The sequence below is a fragment of the Astyanax mexicanus genome, chromosome 4 (genome assembly GCF_023375975.1).
Source record: "Astyanax mexicanus isolate ESR-SI-001 chromosome 4, AstMex3_surface, whole genome shotgun sequence".
Lineage (NCBI taxonomy): Eukaryota > Metazoa > Chordata > Actinopteri > Characiformes > Acestrorhamphidae > Astyanax > Astyanax mexicanus.
In genome coordinates, this window is record NC_064411.1 from 30,338,001 (window position 1) to 30,357,337 (window position 19,337).

Below are 19,337 nucleotides of genomic sequence, written 5' to 3' on the forward strand. Positions count from 1 at the left end.
TGTAATCTTTAGGGAATTTTTGGGGTTTTTGAGCATAATGTTAAGCAATGAATTGAGCATGTTAAGTGTAATGTAATATAATGTTAAAGCGTAATGTTTAGGAGTGATCATAATATTAAGCAATGAATTAAGCTTAATGTGAAGTGTAATATAAAATAGCATAATGGTAGGTATTGAGTATTCTGGTAAGAATTGAAAACGCTAAGTATTAAGCGTAATGGTAAGATTTGAGTGTTATGGTAAGTATTGAAAACGGTAAGAATGGAGGTTAATGGTAAGAATTGAGCGTAATGGTAAGTATTAAGCATAATGGTAAGTGTTGGGCGTAATGGTAAGGATTGAGCGTATTGGTAAGTATTGAGCATAATAGTAAGGATGGAAAACAGTACGTATTGAGCATAATGATAAGTATTGAGCATAATGATAAGTATTGAGCGTAATGGTAAGTATTGCGTCTAACAGTAAGTATAATGGTAAGTATTGAGCATTATGGTAAGAATTGAAAACGCTAAGTATTGAGCGTAATGGTAAGGATTGAGTGTTATGATAAGTATTGAAAACGGTAAGAATGGTAGGTATTGAGCATAATGATAAGTATTGAGCATAATGATAAGTATTGAGCGTAATGGTAAGTATTGCATCTAACAGTAAGTATAATGGTAAGTATTGAGCATTATGGTAAGAATTAAAACGCTAAGTATTGAGCGTAATGGTAAGGATTGAGTGTTATGGTAAGTATTGAAAACGGTATGACTGGAGCGTGATGGTAAGAATTGAGCGTAGCGGTAAGTATTGAGCGTAATGGTAAGAGTTGAGCATAATAGTAAGAGTTGGGCATGATGGTAAGAATTGAGCATGATGGTAAGGATTGATTGCAATGTTCATATCAGTAGCAGAAAATGGTCTTACAATTTCAGTATCAAAATGTATCCTAATTATTTCCTGGACAAATTGTTTATATATTTTTCAAGCAAAATCAGATGTTGTGACAGGTCTAATTCTGATGCTTTGCTGAAGCTGACAGGAAAACTGAGTAGACACAGCAATATTTTTTGCATACAGTGGGTGGCCATTGCTGTGCCTTCCTCAAGCGCTCAACAGTGGCATCCTATCAAACCTTGGCCCCAAACCTACAACCCTGTATAACCTGGTACTTTACCCACTTAGCCACCACTGCACCAGTTTTCACAGGTACTTCTGGAGCACAAAGGGTTAAGAACCTAGCCTAAAGATCAAGCAGTGATAGCAGACCTGGGTATGTGATACTCTTAATGTATATAAACATTCTTTATGTAACAATTCTTGCATAATGCTGCATTAAGTCAGTGGGTATGTTAAAGCCTCCACAGTAAGAGTAGTGAAGGTGTGTGTTTTGTGTAGCTGCCAGTATCATCTCCCGCCACCGCCTCTCCAATCTACAGGTGGTAAAACTGTGGCACTGCCTAAGCTGACTGTGCATTTTAAGTTGGCATGTATCACTACAGTGTAATTGGATGTGACTTCTTTATATTCATCTATAATTATTGTTTATTACAGTCTGTCAAACCAAAGCACATAAATTAGATACACATATTAGCCCTGCTCATTCATTTACTGAGGAAAATGAGCCAATTTTACATATCTGTGAGCGACAAAAGTATATAAACCCTTGTTTTCAGTATCTGGTGCAGCAATAACTGCAGCTTAACATTTGCAGGCAACCACTGTTGATCAGTGCTGCACAATGGCTTTGATGAGTTTTAGCAACTTTCTCCGTACAAAACAGTTTCAACTCTGTTATGTTGGTGGGTTTTCTCCCAAGAACTGTTGCATCAGCTCCTCCCAAAACATTTCGATTGGATTAAGATCAGGACTCAGAATCCAAAACATTCACTTTTATCTACTTGAACCATTATGTGGTGAAACGACTTGTATGCTTAGGGTCATTGTCTTGCTGCATGACCCAACTTTTCTTCAGATTAATTTCAACGGACAGAAGTTCTGTATCTCACCTAGTCACAATTCCACTGTTCTGAGATCAGCCTCCCTGGACTGTTGAGGCAGACTCCGCCTCCCTTAATCATTCCTGGATTTCATTTGCTAAATCATTAGCGCTATATAAACCTAGATTCTCTCTCTCTCTGTTTCTGTATTCAATAAAAATTATCTGCATTTGCATCCAATAACTTGGTCCGAATGTTACACCCTGACAATTTTCTTTAAAATTCTCTGATATAGTTCAGAATGTATTTTTTCATCTATGATGGCAAGCCATCATCGATGGCCCAGGTGGAGCAAAACAGGGCCAAACCATGATACTCCACCACCACGTTTCACAAATGGATACGGTTTTAATGTAAGAACGCAGTGTTTTCCTTTCTCTAAATATAACAGTTTTCATTTAAATCATAAAGATTTATTTTTCGTCTCATCCATCATAGTCTTCTGGCTTGTCCATGTGATCTTTAGGCAGCAATGTTTTTTTGGAGAGCAGCTGATAGCACTTTTTTTTATTAAAATTCTCTGCATTTGCATCCAGTTACTTGGTCCAAATGTTACATCCTGACATTTTTCTTTACAATTATCTGATATAGTTCAGAATTTATTGTTCCATCAATGGTGGAAAGCCATCCTGGATCAGATGCAGCTAAACAGGACCAAACCATGATACTACCACCACCATGTTTCACAGATGGATGCGGTTTTAATGTAAGAACGCAGTGTTTTAAGTATAACTGTTTTCATTTAAACCATAAAGATTTCTTATTCGTCTCATCCATCATAGTCTTCCGGCTTGCCCATGTGATGTTTAGTAGGCAGCAATGTTCTTTTGGAGAGCAGCTGATTACATTTAGTCCTAATTTTACTTTCTAATCTTAAAAGATTGACACAAAGATGTAATATTAGATAATTTTCCTGAATAAGTAAATGAGCAAGTTCAATGTTTCTGTCAAATTTGTTTGATTTGGTTGTCTTTTACTTTTTTACTTTACGCTTTTGGTCAAATTTATGCATAAATATTAAAGAATATTAAGAATTTACACACTTTCAAGCACCACTGTAGTTGTGCAATACGTTGTCACTGTTTTGAGAAAACCCTACATATGAAAAATTCAATTTGGTTTGTTAGTAAAGTAAGATTTCAATTGTTGTTTAGGTTTTATCTCCCTGTTTGCATGAACTTAGTGCACACTATGTACAGATCAATTAGTGTAAATAAAAAAAAAATAACAATGCAATTAAAACAAATCACAGTGAAAATTGTGACAAGGACAATTTGCTGCCGTTAAACACGTTTACTGTTCTCTTCTGGTTTTCCCCAAGGGAGCTCGGCTATCGAGGGCCTGTAGGGTGAAAGGTCAGAGCGCCACGGCCAGCAGCATCTGCCCTCTCTCAGCACACAGCGCGAGTCAGATGAACAGGCGTGACATAACACTCATTAAGGTAAATCAGCCCCCAGAGTTATGCAATATTTACATAACTGTGCCCAGTCCCGGCGTCCCTACAGAACATTGGCAGAGCGGCACTGAGGGCCACTGTCCCGATTCACTGATCTGTTGCTGTATTGTGCTCAACAGGAGGATTAAAGAGCTTTTCAATCCTGAATAACCAGCACAATCTTAATCTGAGATCTGAATACACACGCTATAGGTCACAGGTCAGTGTGTGTGTGTTTGTGTGCATGCATTATCAAATAGGTTAGATTATATACGCTGTCATAAAAAAGTAGTTGCATACCAGACAGGAATGAGTCTTGGTGGGTAGTCATGACAGACTGTCACAAGGTCCCTAGTTTAGTGATCTATTGGTCAATTAAGGATCACGCAGCTGGATTTAGGGCATGTCGGTGAGTCTTTGGTAACATCTTTGTTATGTGTGGCTCGAAATGTGCAAAAGGCATGAACTAATTCTCTTAATTATTTATGGGTGTTTTTTGTGCGTAACGTGAAATAAATACAACAATCAGTGTGCCAGTTGTCATTCCCTTTGAGAGTCAGGTGAGCTCGCGTGTTGAGGGCGTACAGTGCGCTCCTGCATGGCTAAGCTAGGATTAGGCGGCTGACTGTTGACCGTTGTCAGGGTTTTAGTCAGTCAGTAGCGCACCTGTATTTCCCAAAACCAAGATATTTACCTGAACATACCTCACTTCCAGACCTCCACACCCATCAGTGTAGATTTATTTCTAAACTCCGACGCTATTTTAACGGCACGAGTGCAAGGCAAGAAAATAAACTGTTGGTGGCGTGTAAAATAAGAGGGGTGTAGGATAGAGCCAATAGAGTGATTCAGAATGACAGCAGGTCATTTGTAATGTAAAAATCAAATACATTTCATAAAAAAAAAACAAAATATATGTAAATAAACAAAAAAAATATTATTGCATTAAGATAAACCTGAAAGATTTGAAACACTTAATAATTCTGAAAATACAGCTCTGGAAAAAAGAGACAATTAAAAAAATTATGAGTTTCTTTGATTTTACCAAATTAAAAACATCTGGAATATAATCAAGAAGAAGATGGATGATCACAAGCCATCAAACCAAGCTGAACTGCTTGAATTTTTGCACCAGGATTAAAGGCATAAAGTTATCCAAAAGCAGTGTGTAAGACTGGTGGAGGAGAACATGCCAAGATGCATGAAAACTGTGATTAAAAACAGATTATTCAACCAAATATTGATTTCTAAACTCCTAAAACTTTATGAATATGAACTTGTTTTCTTTGCATTATTTGAGGTCTGAAAGCTCTGCATCTTTTTTGTTATTTCAGACATTTCTCATTTTCTGCAAATAAATGCTCTAAATGACAATATATTTATTTGGAATTCAGGAGAAATATTGTCTGTAGTTTATAGAATAAAACAACAATGTTCATTTTACTCAAACATAAACCTATAAATAGCAAAATCAGAAAAAAAAACTGATTCAGAAACTGAAGTGGTCTTTTCATTATTTTTCAGAGCTGTATGTATAAAAAAATACTATAAATTATCATTAGGCAAAGTAAAAACTAACTAACTTGTCTGTCACAAAAATTACATTATCAAATTATCAAATAATATTTGAATATATCCCCAATACAACCTTTGCTGACCTCAATACTGCACATACTGTGTTTACTTAACAAGAAAAGCTCATTAACTGAATTAGTGTGAAGCTTGATTAAAAAGAGTACTTTTATTTTATTATATTCATCTTATATTCCAAGTCTAAATATTAATTTCTCTTTACAAAAATGTTAGTGCATTATTAAGGTATTATTATTATTATCATCAGTGGCATGAAATAATTGAAATATAGTCTTAAATGACAATAACATATTTTACTGTAATCATTTCTGAGATAATATGTCATCCAAATAAACTGTTTTAATGACAGGCCTATTACCAACTGATCCTTGATTATTTACAGACCAGATCCATTTTAAACAAATAATTCTTTAATCAAGTCCTCACACTTAATGACAGCCCTTAATTACACAACAACAGAACCTCATTAAGAAAATATCAGTTTAATGTTTCTATCAGATAAACTAAACAATGTTTTTTTTTTATTGGAGTGATGATATAGTCATATTGTGAACATGTCTCCCTCTACAGGTAAATATCTGACTAACATTTCAGCAAGTGCAGGTGTTTGAAGGTCTCAGATAAGCAGATTCATTTTTTTTTGTCTGTAAAGAAATTTCCAGAATTTCCAATGTTTATATAGTCAGCTAAACCGATTACCTCTGGTGGTTTACTCTGTATCTCAGGAAACTCACTCTGGTAATACATACACACCAGAAATCAGTTTTTAATACAATATTATATTGTAAAAAGGCTTTAACTAGATAGTTAATCATACTCTTACTGATGCTGCTGGTTGCTGGTTACAGACACTCTGTAAGACGTTTTTTACAGTAAGTCTGATATCAGCATTAAATAGCTAATGCTAATCTTGTCAGTCACTGAGTATAGCCCTATCCAGACGGGATTAGTTTCTCTAGTTTCTCAGGGGGACGTCTGTAAAAAAATAATTTCACACTTTTACTCATTTATAAAACTCCTGCATCTGGACTGTAATTGAAAAACAGAAGGACCAGTGAGTTTTTGGCTTTCTCAGTCACATGACATCACATTCAGTAGCTCCTCCATTTCCACTCGCTGTTGTGTTTATGTGGATCTCAGTGGAAACATGTGCCCAAAGTGTAATTTCAGTGCGTAGCAGTGGACAGATAGCTAATTTATTAAGCGTTAAGAAACAAAACGAAAAACAGTAGATAATTCAGCCTGTAATTTTCTCAGAGGACATCTGAGAAAAACACATACATGGTTGTTAAAGGACATGAATCAAATCACACCCTTATAAAAGAGAAAATGACCCCAGGACCCCCCTGAGAAACTAATCCTGTCTGGATAGGGCTTATGACAAATAATCTGATATGGATGGTACCTCAAAATTATATGCAAATAATAATAATGACATTAACAATTAATGTTCATTTGAAGTCAATGTTAAATGATTTGGCACTTTTGGAAAAACTGTTTTTTGGAAAGATCACAGACTCGTCATGTGTTTCTCCTGGTGAAAGATTGTGCCTTCTTTTGATTTCTCCAGAAGTTTTAAGGTCATTGTAGCACCAAAATGCTTTTAAGGAACTGGTCGTCTGGTATTATCAGCTACATTTAAAGCTCTTTTTGAACTGGTTTTACGTGATTTTGAGCATGAAATGTGCAGAAGACACTGTCCCTCGTAATAGGAGCACTGGGAACCACTGGTAGAAGAGATGTTAAAGTGGTATAACTGGGAAAGTGGACAGTTACGACTGCTCCCATTCCTTCTTTCTCAGTTCCACTCTCCGAATTTTACCACTCACTGTTTTAGGCAGCTGATCCACAAACTCTATCTACGAAAAAAGAGAAAGAACATATATCATCACACTCCCCATATACAGGTGCATCTAAAAAAATAGAATATCATTAAAAAAGTTACTTTATTTCAGTGATTCCGTTTAAACTGTGAAACTCACAGTGAGTCACAGACAAAAAATAAAAATAAATATCAGTGACTCAAAAAATTTGAATATTATATAAGACCAATTGGTACTTTTGGCAGTGTGGGCAGTGTGCCAAATCCTGCTGGAAAATGAAATCTGCATCTCCATAAAACTTATCAGCAGAGGGAAGCATGAAGTGCTGTAAGATTTTATGGGAAAACAAAACTGCACTGACTTTAGACTTGATAAGAAAACACAGTGGATCAACACCAGCAGATGACATGTCTCTCCAAACCATCACTGATCATCAGTAAATTTTACATTTCATTTGTAAATCAAGGGAGAAATCAGAGTCTGGAGGAAGAGTGGAGAGACACACAGTCCAAACTGCTTGAGGTCTAGTGTGAATTTTAGTTTCCTCAGTGATCAGTGATGGTTTGGAGAGATACACTGCCTTAAGTACCAATTGGTCTTATATAATATTCAGATTTTCTGAGACTCTGATTTTTGGGTTTTCATTGGCTGTAAGCCACAATCATCAACAACAAAAGGAATAAACGCTTAAAATAATCACTGTGTTTAATACATCTATATTATATATGAATTTCACATTTTGAAATAATTCACATAATACTGAAAAAAAGTTTTCATTCTTTACTCAGTTTTCTACCTCTTCACTATCTAGGTTAGCTGCACAGCCACCTGCCAGGCTCAGCAGGTTTGGAGCTGTAATGCTAACGGCCACAGCAGCTATGCTTTTTATGGGTCCTTGAAAAGCGTGAAGAAAACATGGTGTAGTTAAAGTACTGCAGGTACCTTGCGGGGGTATTTATAGGGAGCTGTAACTTTCTTCACATGTGTCTGCAGTTCTCTGATCAGTCCACTCTGCTCTTTGGATCTGTACTCTGGAGTCAGCACCACAAACGCCTTCACAACCTGAGACACAGAAATAAATATTAATAATAATATATTCTGCATTTTCCAGACTGACTGATGATCAATTACTTTTTCTCATCTGTTTTTGAATTTCTTCAGATCGGGACATAATGTGTTGCTTTTTTCTATTTAAGTGATTTATTGATTCTACAGGTCTGGTAGTAATCAGACCAGGTTGTGGTTAGTAGGGAAACTGAACTCAGCTTTCCAAAAAATGTGATCACAGTTAATTTGTGGGGGGAGGCACTTTGCTAGTTTGGATTGGATAGTTTTTTTCCCTTAGTAAATGAAATCATCATTAAAAAGTGCTTGTTATATTTACTGGGGTTATATTTGTCTGATATTAAAGTTTATTTTAAAGTTACTGAAAAGTCTAAGTATGACAAAGATGTAAAAAAAAAAAAAAAATATATATATATATATATATATATTTTTTTTTTTATACAGAGCTCTAAATAAAAGTAACTTTGATTTTTTCACAAGCCATCAAATCAAGCTGAACTGCTTGAATTTTTGCACCAGGAGTAAAGGCATAAAGTTATCCAAAAGCAGTGTGTAAGACTGGTGGAGGAGAACATGCCAAGATGCATGAAAACTGAGATTAAAAACAGGGTTATTCCACCAAATATTGATTTCTGAACTCTTAAAACTTTACGAATATGAACTTGTTTTCTTTACATTGTTTGAGGTCTGAAAGTTCTGCATCTCTTTTGTTTTTTCAGCCATTTTTCATTTTCTGCAGATAAATGCTCTTAATGACCTTATTATCATCATTAAGACCTGATTTACCAAAGCAAGTGTTAATATGGGGAGATGAGGAGAGCTTTGGAAATATTTTTTTTATCTCTGGGACCACTGTCCACCGGCTGACAGGTGAACGATAGCCAACATTATCCTACTTTACATCCAGCGTCTGTGTTAATAATAATAAAAATTACTAACCAAATGAACCCAATTACTCAGCTGATATCATCCTCAGTGCTTCTGTATGAGAAATCAATAATTACTGCACTCAGGAGCAGAGCTATTCATTTAATCAGATTAGCACATTACCTCTCCTCTGACTGGATCAGGACTGCTAACCACAGCAGACTCAGCCACAGCGTCATGCTCTATCAGAGCGTTCTCCACCTCGAACGGACCGATACGGTACCTGAAATAACGACACATTCAAATACTAGTAGGAGACCAAGTGAGCGGTTTCTATGAATCCTGGAAAATCTGGACAACAAGGAAAACTCAGGACTAGATTAGTGAGATGCAGTTTACTAAAGACTGTATTCCTGCACAGTCATGTGGACAGACACATACACCACCATGTTTTGCAGCATTTGTTATTAATGGATAAGTACTGTAAGACACTGGCAACTTTAGTTTGTTATGTGACTCAACCATGTTACGCCAAATCCCATTTCACCCCTTGCCCTCCCACTTACCCCTATCTCTTCTTTTCGAGTGAAATTCTCCCCCCTATGAACTGGGACAACTCTTTATGCACCCAATACATCATCAGGAGCGCTAAAGTTCAGTAATCTAGCTGATGGTTAACTTGTTAACTTTAAAGCATTGTATGTCTTCAGAAAGGGGACGGGTGGTGCAGAAATGATTTATTATTGTTTATTCCTTAATTCCTCTATGATTAGCTTTTATCTTATTTTATTTTTCCGTTCCACCTTAAATGCTGCAGCCCCTACTACTAATGACCTTTTTCATGACTATTTCAGCCATAAAACATTGAAATTACACATTAAACTATGGTAATATAGTGCTAATCATCACTTTTTAAAGATGTCCTACAACTAAAATCCGATTTTTCTTGTTCTTTGTGAAATACAGTAGGTCTATCTGAGTTGTATATGATGCTGCACATGAAACTCTTCCTCAACCTCTCAACCATTGTCTGCAGTAAATAAGAAAAGAAAATATTCAGAAAAACGAGTTGATCAGTAAAAGCAACCGTGTCTACATGAACCCGTGAATTAGTATTCATGGCCTCGCCCACCTCGGCTCGAGACCACTGACAGGCAGAGCTGAAGCCAGGTTACGACACCGTCTCGTCAGACAGGAGCTAACAGCGTTAGGAACAGCATGGCAATTCGTTCTTGTATTATTTGTGAAAATATTACATCAGTGTTATATGTTGTAAACTGGGGTTTTGGAGATGGAAAGAGAAAGATACAAAAGAATAGAGGGATATCCAGGATTCCAAAAGGTGAGATAATCATGCTAAAAGCCCTGTCCCCCACAGAGGAAAGCCTAAACCTAGTAAATTACCCTGCAGACAGTATGACATCATCAGCTCTTCCAACGAACCACAGGTATCCATCTCGATCCATCACTCCTCGATCACCTGTCAGGTAGAAATCCCCGCAGTAACACTCCGCCGTTTTCTCTGGCTCCCCCTACAGGAAGCACTGGAAATGTAACGACTGGCTGCACTTGTACAGAATAAATTATCATTAAGAAGAAGAAAATAAACAATATATAGTGCTTTAACTAGATGCTGGACCACATGGGTCACCACAACTGTTTATGCCACATTCACACTACAAGACTTTTTGAGTCGTCAGTTATTGTGCTGTTCACACTACATAATTTGTTCTCAAATAATATAAAAAAAAAAAACTCAGAACAAGTAGTTCATTATCATTTTTGAATTACAAGTTTTGATCAAAAAATGGTAAAAAAACATCAGCACTTGTTGACTGGAGAATTTCTGATTTATTAGCAATAGTTCTCCAGTCAACAAGTGCTGATGGTTTTTACCATTTTTGATCAGTGATTTTATTACCAGGCACCTTGTTGTGCAGTGAAGTTGCACCAGATCCATCTGCTTCATGAATTACAATTTTACGCTTTTAGCTCCATTTACCCCCCCATTCATAAAGGGCTCCCTCTAGGGTTTAACAGTCATTTCATGATATAACAGCGGGACCAGAAAGTGGTCAGACTCTCCATAACAGCTCTGGAAAAGCAGAGGTGTGTTTTGGACCCGTGGTTTTCTTTTTCTCCGCAAGTCCAATGTAGCCGCTGCTCCTGACTCCAAGTCGCCAACTGGGACAGATATCTAGCATGCCAAATATGTGCTGGACGTCTGTATCTGTGTCTTTGATAAAATGGACAATAAATATAGAAACAATGAGGTAGTGTTAATGTTATGTCTGACTGGTGTGTATATTTATTACATTTATCACATCAACATTTTGTTATCTAAAATATCAGTCATTTTTTGTTACTTACAACTAAATATATTGTATTGCTCAAATAAAATATAAATTAGTGTGAGCCATTAAATAAGCATCCTAATGCATGAGACCCTAGAATGTAATATAACAGATTTTCTAGTAGTGTACTTGATTTAGTTACAGTGGCTTGCAAAAGTATTCATACTCCTTGAACTTTTTTTTACATTTTGTCACATTACACAAACCTAAATGTATTTTATTGAGATTTTAAAAGATAGACAAACACAAAACACAAAAATAGCACATAGTTATAAAGTGGAACGAAAATTATACATGATTTAAAAAATCATTTAATCAAATAAAAATCTGAAAAGTTTTCAGACCCCTTTAATATGAAAATAAATAAAATAAAATCCAGTGAAATAAATTGCCTTCAGAAGTAATTTAGTTAATTAGCACCGGTCAGAGAAGCAGCCAAGAGGCCCATGGTCACTCTGGAGGAGCTGTAGAAATCCACAGCTCGGTGGGAGAATCTGTCCACAGGACAACTATAAGTCATGCACTCCACAAATCTGGCCTTTATGAAAAAGTGCAAACGAGAACCATTTTAAAAGAGAGACATAAAAAGTGCTGTTTGCAGTTTGTAGCCACAAGCCATGTCGGAAACACAGAAAACATGTGGAAGAAGATGCTGTGGTCAAATGAGACCCAATGTTGACTTTTGGGCCTAAATGCAATTCGCTATGTGGGGAGGAAAAGTAACACTGCTTATCACCCTCAGCACACCATCCCCACTGTGAAACATGGTGGTGGCAGCATCATGCTGTTGGGGTGCTTTTCTTCAGCAGAGACAGGGGGGCTGGTCAGAGTTGATGGGAAGATGGATGGAGTTAAATACAGGGGAATCCTGGAAGAAAACCTGTTGAAGGCTGCAAAAGACTTGAGACTGGGAAGGAGATTCACCTTCCAGCAAGACAATGACCCTAAACATACAGCAAGAGCTACAGTGGAATGGTATAGATCAGAGAATATTCATGTGTACCCGAAAAGACATGCAGCTGTATTTTGCAGTGAAAGGTGACTCCACTAAGTAATGAACACTTTTGAGATTTTTATTTGATTACAATTTTTAAGACCATTTATCATTTTCACTCTACTTCACAATTATGTGCTACTTTGTGTTGGTCTATTACTTAAAATCTCAATAAAATACATTTGAGTTTGTGTTTTTTTTAAGGTGACCAAATGTGAAAAAGTTCAAGGGGTATGAATACTTTTGCAAGCCATTGTAAGACTAAGCAGACAGTAGATACCGTGTACTCTGTGAATAGGGAGAATGGTTTGTGGGGTTTGACTCTGATAGCCAGATTTCCCTCTGTTCCTTGAGGAACAATATTCCCTTCTTCATCCACCACCTGAAACCACAAAAACAACCACTAATTAAATATTCATGTAAACCACAAACCAGCATTCAATCAACAGTCTAAACTGAATTAAAACAACACTTCTCAGTACCTGCACGTCATACGCTGGAGACGCTTTACCGAAGGAGCCGGGTCTGATCTCCATGCCTTTGAAAGTACCAGCAATCAAAACCTGGTAATGAAGCAACATTCCCCAATTACAGATACCTCAATTCTGCTCTTACTTCACATTGTATTAAACAGACATGACAAACTCACAGGACAAGAAATAGCATCAGGTTCCGTGACTTTTGTAATGATCTGCACTCAAATACCACAGTCAAGAGTCACTTGTCTGTTTGCATGAACAATTCTCATACTCTGTACTTAAGTTTTGTTATTTTGGAACCAATACTTTGTACATAATTACTACTTGTTTATAATTAAAATGACATAAATTTCCCCTAAATTGTTACTGAAAGTCACGTTTTTTCACTATTTAATACAACTTAAGTATATTTGTGTGCTGCCCAACTGAACATTAAAATGTTTGATTAAAATATAGATTTAACATCACATTCATTTTGATGAATGCACACATTAGCTGTTAAAGTTATTTTACGGGGGCAGAGTGGTGGCGGGCTAAAGGTCGCAGGTACGAACCCCCATCAAGCTGCCGGGGCTCAGAGGGAGCACAATTGGCTCTGCTCCCTCCGGGTGGGTAGATGGCGCTCTCTCCGCACATCACGCCTACGGTGATGTCTGCAGCACAGGGCATCTGTGAGCTGATGTATCAGAACCGAGCCGCTGCGCTTTCCTCCGAGCGTGCTGGCTGCTCGGCAATGCTGCATCAGCAGCAGCTCGAAAAGAAGCGGTGGCTGACTTCACATGTATCGGAGGAAGCATGTGTTAGTCTTCACCCTCCTGGTGTGTTGGGGCATTACTAGTGATAGGGGGAGTCCTAATGAGTGGGTTGGGTAATTGGCCGTGTAAATTGGGGAGAAAATGGGAAAAACATTTAAATAAAATTATTTTTAAAAAATATATATTTTATTTACACAATTAAAAAAAAACTAAAGTAAACTTTTAAAGTATAGTTTAACAAATAAAAGGTTCTAGGTTTAAATTAGTTTGAGCGAATTGTACTGAATTACTGCAGAAATATAGGCTCCAAGGTATAGGTATAGTTTTATCATAAAAAGCATATTTATATTAGTGGAGTCAATTAAAATACTAGTATATACTTGTAAGTTTGAGAGGAGATAAAGCCTATGTGGCGCGCTGGAATAAAGAAAGCATGATAACTTATAGATAGGAGAAACCTGCTTTATTGTAAACACCAGCTTGGTTATAAGGATCACTGAAGTAGAACTTAAATTGCTGAGTATAAAAATCTCAGGAAAAGTTTGGTACTGCACACATGCTCACAAAGGGGATGATCATATAAATAGCCAGGGAGAAATATTTAACTGCCAGTTTTCAGTAATGTAAGTCGCTACACTGAGAGCGTAGATAACAGTGTGTGTGTTGTGCTGTATCACGGAGACAGCTGGACCGAGCTTCTTTCTTTGATTTATTTCTGTAAATAATGCCAAGAATGTGCTTTGATGCTGCATTAGCTCATGTATAAACTAATAAATAAGCAAGTGGAATACACCGGGGGATGTTTTTTTTTTTTCATTGTGTTGTCTGTGTTGGAGTGCTTCAGTCGTCTAGCCAGAAAAAAAATCTGCGTGAAGGTGCGCTGGATTATAAGGCGCACTAACGATTTTTGGGAAAATTAAATGATTTTAAGTGCACCTCATAGTGCGAAAAATCACATCCATATTCAATGCAGGAGACCCCACACACATATCCCACTGGTCAGTGCAGTGTTCTTTCGCTTCCATGGGACACGGCAAAAGTCATGGGACACACATGTACATATTCCTATTCCTTGACATTTGGCATGTCAGTGTAATTAGCAAATATGGAGGTTTTTACTGCTGTACTCACAGTCTCAGTCTGACCGTATCCCTCATAGATGTCCAAGCCTGTGAGCTCCCGCCATTTACTCATCACCTCAGGGTTAATGGGTTCTCCTGCAGACAGACAGTGCTCCAGAGCCTGGAATTGAAACCTTCAGCACACAGAGCACAGCTCAGTTTCAGCAGCTACTAGTTTGATCTTTATTAATACACTTTAATTCTAATATAAACTCTGATTATTTTAATATACGGAATCTAATCTGTGAACCTAGATTAGAAGGAAATGAATCATCAATACAAATTATTGAATTGAATGACATTTTGCTGGTGCATCACCTGGACGGATCCTCCTGTACTAGCATCCGGTAGGCTGTGGGAGCCGTGCAGAAGGTGCTGATGGGGAAACTGGACAGAGTCTAAAAAAGAATGGCAGTGTGAAAATGCTTTCATAGATTTATTAGTGAACAGCTCTAGTAAAAAAAAAACTGGCACATAAAAGTAGAAAAGTATCTCTTGGAGCGATCCAAGAGATCGCCACTAAGATTGGAAGATTGCTGGTTCGAATCCTAGTCATGCAGCTTGCCATCAGCTACCGGAGTCCCGAGAGAGCACAATTGGCCTTGCTCTCTCTGGGTGGGTACAGTAGATGGCGCCCTTTCCCCTGATCATTTCTAGGGTTATGTCGATCAGCACAAGGCGTCTGTGAGCTGATGTATCGGAACCGAGTCGCTGCGCTTTCCTCCGACCATTAGCGCTGTTGTTCTACTCGGCAATGCTGCATCAGCAGCTGCTCAAAAAGGGGCGGTGGCTGACTTTACTTGTATCAGAGGAGGAATGTGCTAGTCTTCACCCTATTTGTGTTGTGGCATCACCAGTAATGGGGGATATACAGCTGATTAGCAGTTGAATTTGGAGAACAATGGAAAAAAAGTCAGAAGCCTGATTTTCACAACACATTTGTGGAAGTGTACCATGGCAAAAACGAAGGAGATTGAAAGGAAAATGCCACTGCTCTCCAAAAAGAACATTGCTGCCCATCTGCAGTTAACCTAAGCTCACATAGACAAGCCAGAAGCCAGATTATGTGGTTAGATAACATAAAAATAGATATGTTCGGTTTAAAATGAGAAGTGTCAAGTTTGAAGAAAGAAAACACTGCATTCTAGTATAAAAACCTAATGCCATCTGTGAAACGCGGTGGAGGTAGTATTGCTGTTTAGGCATGATTGGATGCATCTGTTCTAAGATGGGTAGTCATTATTGAAGGAACAATAAATTCTTAATTATTCCAGTAAATTCTGAAGGAAAATATCACGGCTGCAGTTATTGCTGCCAGCAGTGTTGGGAAGTAACGGATTACATGTAACGCCGTTACGTAATCAGATTACAAATTATGAGTAACTGTAATCCGTTACAGTTACTGCTTCAGTAAGTGGTAATCAGATTACAGTTACTCTGCTAAAATAAATGGATTACATTGCGGTACTTTCCTATTTTTTGGTCTTCCAATCAAACACTGATAAAACGCAATCACATTCACATAAATCACGACATCAGAATATTCTATGATTCACAACCTCCTGCTCAGAATGTTTTCACTGCAGAAGCGCCCCCTAGCGGGCCCGTTCTGACTATGTAAAGTAGAATGCTTAAAAGCGTCAAACATTCTAAACACACTGACCAACTAACCGACTCACATTCTTTAGTACTACTTTAACTACCTGCATGCAAATTTTCAGCCATCTACGTACATGAAACCAGTCGCCAGAAATCTCCAACTGAAAACAGCCTGTTTTTTCACATTGTTTACATGGGGAACACGCCTCCCCAACAAAATAGCCTTATAAAATATTATTAGTATGTAAAATAACATCATATTACATTATAGAAAATACATTTACTATCACAGCATCCACAATACAGCACTGACCCGCAGATAAAATATCCATAAAGTCCTTTATTCGCCTGCTCACTTCTCCTCACAAACATGCGTTTAGTATCATCGCAGCTGAAACGTAATATTCTCAGGCTCCTAGCAACTACACAATATAATCTTTTCACATAAAGTTGTACGTGAATACAAAGCTAAGGATGTCCTCTTCTAGATTCTGTGTTTTTTATTGGTCCACAAACCACTATTTTTCTTGAGTGATCGTGTTTTGAACCAATAACGTGAGCGCTGGATCAATCCAATCCAATCAAATCAGGTCATAGCCTTTCTCCAGGGTCACAAAAGTGATTGACACCTATTTCAACCAATAGTCCACCCTTAGACGAAAACACTGGTACATAATTTGCCCTGATTGGTCTCCTAATGGCTGGGGGTGGGGCATGCCTAACCGCTGTCACCAAAATCCCTCTGCTGAACAAACAGCCCACAGCGCGGATACGTGTGATTTTGTGTCATTTCATCAAAAAAATATTAATTTTACTCTGAAATAGACTTACATTAATTTATTTTATCACAAACAAACAAAAAATATTACAAACTGTTGTATAGAGACAGATTTACTTGTGTATCTTTGTATCAGATTAGAGGCACTCTGGAGAGATTTTGAACACTTTGGAGACGCCTGGTGGACACCTAATATAACCCTACTGAATCAGGAAATGTAGAGAATGATTGACTATTCATCACCAACATCCATACACACATTGTAAACTCTAAATATAACAGGCGCTTTTTTTTTTTTTTTTTTACATTTTCTTCTGCATTTGATGTTCTCAAATGGAACCTAAATAATGGAAATTAAAGTGTTGAAGTGAATTATTGTTTACTGTTTATGATTACACTGCATTTGACATTTAATAATAAAACATTCAAATTATATTTTGTTTGCATTTGTGAGTTCTTAGAAAAGGAACAGTTTGTAATCGCATTTAATCGTATTCAACCGAATCGTATCGTGACGTAAATTGAGGTATCGTACATTATCGTATCGTTGACTAAAATAATCGTATTGTATCGTATCATAATGAATCTTGTGATTTACACCCCTAGATAATCCTGGCAAAAAATCCACCTGCAGAAAGTGGCAAACCTGCAAATAGATAACTTACAGTTGTTGTTACATTGTTTGGTTTTTAAGGGTTTTAAATGATTTTATCATCAATTTATAGAAGTGTTTCATAAAATTGATGAAATGGTTTCATAAGTATTTTTATAGGGTGATTGAAAAGGCTGTTTTATTTGTTTATCTATTTGTTAACTGGAAAGAAAAATAAAATAATAATATGCAATATGTGGTTGCTACATTTATTCAGGCTTAAAAAAACCGACAATATTGTAAGTAATCCAAAGTAATCAGATTACGTTACTCACTTGAAGTAATGTAACTGATTACGTTACAAATTACATTTTGAGTGATGTAATCAGTAATCTGTAGTGGATTACATTTTAAGAGTAACCTTCCCAACACAGGCTGCCAGATACTGAATGCAAAGTTTCACATATTTTACCACTCGCAAATATGTGATGTTAGATAATTTTCCATTAAATAAATAAGTGAACAAGTCTAATATTTTGGTACGATTTGTTTGATCTATTAGACACTTCCGCATATATACAGTAATACCTTGAGCACTGTGTGTGTACTGAAGCGTGGCATATGGTGAACAAACACACACGCCCCCTGCGTCCAAGGAGCGAAAACACTGCTCCATGCAGACTTAGCCCATCCTGTGTCTGAGGTATTCCAGAACACATCACTGTCAGTCAGGTCTAACCAGTACCTGTACAAAACACACACTTACACAAATAAAATATGCATACAAATATTAAATATCAATAATAAATATAAATAGTATATATAAATTGATACACAGGAGGGATATGGACCCTGAATGGTGTACTGTTGTGTGTTTACCTGCCAGGGGTATCAAGTCTCAGTCTGATACAGGGAATGTGTTGCTGTTACCAATTACTCAAGATAATTGACAGAGAGATGCACAATATGCTGCAGTATACGTTTTTATCTGACAAATACTGTCTATTTCTTCCTGGTCAGGGTCCAGAGCCATCTCAGCATCATTAATGAAGGCAGGAACACCCCTAGACAGGGCGGCATTAAACCCACCACAACCCCAGGACCCTGGAGCTGTACAACAAACACACTGTCTACTGTGCCACCCTTTTCATTTCAATCAATAATGTATATTTTTGTGGCGCCCAGTGGTCCAGCGGTCTAAAGCGCTGCCACTATGAGCGGGAGGTCGCAGGTTCGAACCCCTGCTCATGCAGCTTTGCCATCAAGCTGCCGGCGTTAGAGGGAGCAAAATTGGTCCTGCTCCCTCTGGGTGGGTAGATGGCGCTCTCTCCCCACATCACTCCTAGGGTGATGTCTGCAGCACAGGGCGTCTGTCAGCTGTTGTATCGGAATCGAGCCGCTGTGCTTTCCTCCAAGCACACTGGCTGCTCAGCAATGCTGCATCAGCAGCAGCTCGAAAAGAAGCAGTGGCTGGCTTCACATGTATTGGAGGAAGCATGTGCTAGTCTTCACTCTCCTGGTGTGTTGGGGCATCACTAGTGATAGGGGGAGTCCTAATGAGTGGGTTGGGTAATTGGCCGTGTAAATTGGGGAGAAAATGGGAAAAATTTGAAATAAAATTATAAAAAAAAATAATGTATATTTTTATCATTGTTCATGTGAAAGAACGCAAAACACATGCAGGCATCCATCCAGCAATCCCTGTAAATCACTCTAACCCCTCCCCCTGCCTGATGCTGCAGAGTGTCTGCCCATAGACAGTAGCAGCTAAAGATTTGAGTTTTTCTCATTCTATGATGAAAGGGCAAAATACAACCTACATCAACTTGGGATTTGTAGACTAAAGCGTTAGTGCACCGTATTTTTCACATATTTGTATTTTTTTGTATGAATTTTGACA

At 37.5% G+C, this 19,337-nt stretch overlaps 1 protein-coding gene across 3 annotated transcripts in view; it reads right to left on the reverse strand.

The window, feature by feature from the left end:
• Window positions 1-5,400: 5,400 nt before the first annotated feature.
• acsm3 (acyl-CoA synthetase medium chain family member 3) overlaps window positions 5,401-19,337 on the reverse strand; it is a 29,427-nt gene continuing 15,490 nt past the window's right edge. The window contains exons 5-13 of one of the 3 annotated variants that reach the window (XM_022673146.2): window positions 18,026-18,182; window positions 14,787-14,866; window positions 14,479-14,602; window positions 12,596-12,676; window positions 12,394-12,495; window positions 10,170-10,297; window positions 8,949-9,048; window positions 7,776-7,895; window positions 5,401-6,869 (exon numbers count right to left, since the gene is read on the reverse strand). In XM_022673146.2, coding sequence (XP_022528867.2) covers window positions 6,783-6,869; window positions 7,776-7,895; window positions 8,949-9,048; window positions 10,170-10,297; window positions 12,394-12,495; window positions 12,596-12,676; window positions 14,479-14,602; window positions 14,787-14,866; window positions 18,026-18,182 — 979 coding nt within the window. In that variant the 3' untranslated portion in view covers window positions 5,401-6,782. The other 2 variants (XM_049478527.1, XM_049478528.1) reach the window with 2 other exon arrangements.